The sequence below is a fragment of the Acanthisitta chloris genome, unplaced genomic scaffold (genome assembly GCF_000695815.1).
Source record: "Acanthisitta chloris isolate BGI_N310 unplaced genomic scaffold, ASM69581v1 scaffold36068, whole genome shotgun sequence".
In the NCBI taxonomy this organism is placed as follows: Eukaryota; Metazoa; Chordata; class Aves; order Passeriformes; family Acanthisittidae; genus Acanthisitta; species Acanthisitta chloris.
The window spans coordinates 4204-6919 of NW_008689289.1; the positions used below are offsets into that span (position 1 = coordinate 4204).

General features: G+C 44.5%; 1 protein-coding gene across 1 annotated transcript in view; it reads left to right on the plus strand.

Annotated features, from left to right (window-relative positions):
- DHX36 (DEAH (Asp-Glu-Ala-His) box polypeptide 36) overlaps positions 1-2716 on the plus strand; it is a 14908-nt gene that overhangs the window by 3660 nt on the left and 8532 nt on the right. Inside the window, exons 6-9 of the mRNA XM_009081359.1 lie at positions 758-832; positions 964-1130; positions 1671-1752; positions 2208-2348. Coding sequence (XP_009079607.1) covers positions 758-832; positions 964-1130; positions 1671-1752; positions 2208-2348 — 465 coding nt within the window. The remainder of the gene's footprint in view (positions 1-757; positions 833-963; positions 1131-1670; positions 1753-2207; positions 2349-2716) is intronic.

A 2716-nucleotide genomic window follows, 5' to 3' on the forward strand; every position in this document is an offset into this window, starting at 1 on the left:
AAAGAGTTTGAGTGCAGTCACTGTGCTTTGTGCAGTGAGTGACAGTGATGACACCAAGGTGTGCTTTGCCTGGCAAGTCCTTATTTCAGCTCTTCTAAAGGGTTCTACTGTAGATAGAAATAAAACTGATGTTCCCAATCCATGAATTTCAAGGAGAAATGGAAATACTAAAGGAGAGAATGCTCTAAGCCACATATGTGTGGAAAACAATGTATTGTAATAGGTACATTGGCAGGAGTTTGCAGGCCCTGTGCTGCAGTGGAAAACCTCTTACACTTGGAGTCAGCTGTAATTTAGAATAGTATCTGAAATCTGACCAGCAAATGATGGAACTCAGTTATGGCTGAAGCAGAACTGCTGGGGAGAGAGGACAGCTCAGTCCTCTCAGCATTTGGACTGCAGTTCACAGCATCTCATGACACTTCCCTTTGCTGTTCAGTCAGGGATGTTGTACTGCTGTGTGTGCAGGTGCCCTCTGTGCTGGGCCTGGACAGGGTTTGGGAGCAGCAGTTCAGGCTGCAGCCATGACAAATGATGTCTGGGTAGTCAGTGCTCCTGTCAGATCCCTGGTCACTCCCCATCCACAGAACTCATGCAGCTGTGGCCTAATTCCTTGTCCCTCCAGCTGAGCTGGGCAGGAGGGAGGCAGAGTGAGCACACTGCATCGTGCCTGTAATGGCTTCTGCAGTTGGATTTTAAGCTTTAAAAGTATCTTGTAAAATAGAGAACTGAGGAATTTCTAATGTGTCTCTTTCAGTCGGTTGCCAAGGAAACAAGGCTCAATTCTGTACTGCACCACAGGAATTGTCCTGCAGTGGCTCCAGTCAGATAAGTAAGTTCTTCTGTTTAATGAGAAACCAAATGGAGTTATGAGATGACTCCAGAGCTGTTTCCAACAGTCTTGGCTCTGCAGTTCTAATTTGCTTAAAAACAAATGTTTAACTTCCTCCTCTTCTATTTCAGGCACTTGTCCAGCATCAGCCATGTAGTCCTTGATGAAATCCATGAGAGAAATCTTCAGTCAGATGTTCTAATGAGCATCATCAAAGATCTTCTGAACATCCGTTTGGACCTGAAGGTCATACTGATGAGTGCTACTCTGAACGCTGAGAAGTTCTCTGAGTACTTTGGTAGGTGAAATGTTCTTTAGTAGTTGAAGCTTCTACAGCATAGTGCAGTTCTCAAATTATGGAATTGATTTTTATCAAGAGGTAATGACTTCAATGGTACAAATAGTTGCCACCTGCTGCTGGAGATGCTGATTCCCTCAGTGTTATCATCATGACCATATATTGCTTCTGGTTTTGCTTTCCAGATGTGTTATGGAAGCAAAATCCACAAAGTGTTTCCTGTTAAATATTTGATAGTGTTTAGCACATTGTAGAATCGTTGGTGTGAGTGGGTAACCACAGTGAACTGTTAGTTGTCTTCTAGCTTTATCCTGTAGCTGGAACCAGGTGAGTGTGCTGGTGTACGATCTGCTGCTTGCTGCCTATACTTTATTTGGGGGTGAATTTAGCATCTGCCATGAGAATCTGAAAATGAATAATCAGGAAAACTACAGACATGGCAGCTGTACTGCAAAAGTAGCAAAGAATGTTTATTGCCTCTGTTGTTCAGTGCAGTGTTTCACTAGTGGGTTTTAACCCGAGCTGTGCCTTCCTCCACAGATCACTGTCCAATGATTCATATTCCTGGATTCACTTTCCCTGTGGTGGAATATCTGCTCGAAGATGTCATTGAGAAGCTGAGGTAAGTGGGTTTTCTGAACACCATTGAAGAGAGTATGTTGGGGGTTTGTCTTTGTGTGTCTGTTCAAAGATTACCATGACATAAAGAAGAAGTTGCTGTGTTTTTCAACAGAAAACCTTCCAAGGGAGGTCTTGTAGCTTGTATAGTAATTAAAGGTGCAATAGAGCTACCTGGAAATGTTAGCTTGAGGAGGGAAAAACTTTGTCTTTTGGTGTGGTGAATTTTTCAGGCCTCTAAGTCAAGCTAGTCTTTGCTGTTCACACGTTTCTACACATTCTGTTCCTCAGGTTGGTGCCTGTTTTTATGTGTAAGATTTCTTTCAGAGAAGAAACTGAGGAGTCTTACCTCCATGGTCTAGCCAAAGCACAGCATGTTGTCCATGGTTTGAAAAATGCTGTGCTGCTGCATTAAAGCTCCTCAGTTTGCAATGTGCCTGTGTGTTGCTGTGCTGGCAGGTACACCCCGGAGAGCACGGACCGCCGGCCGCGCTGGAAGAAAGGCTTCATGCAGGGCCATGTCAGCAGGCCTGAGAAGGAGGAGAAGGAGGAGATCTACAGGGAACGATGGCCAGACTACCTGAGGCAGCTCCGGGGCAGGTCAGGCTGAGTTACTCCTCTGCTTCAAGTTTTCAGACAGGGCTGAGAAGCACACATCAGTGCTGTGCTGCGTTGGGTGGGGGTGGGGTGGGTGATGGAACTGCTTGTGCAGCTGCCTGGAAACCACTGAAGTGCTTTAGGCATCAGGATTATCTCCTGTGCAGGCTGAGTCCATTGGTTAGGCTATGTTTAAATTATTTAAATTGAATTGAAATTAATTATCTAAATACAGACTGTTAGTCCCTAGCTCATCCATGATTAGGTAAGTGCTTCAAAGGCAGTTCAATCATGACATAGTAACTCTTAAACTTTCTACTGTGAACTGATGATAATCACACTGAAGTGGATCTGGGGAGTACAGTGGAGGA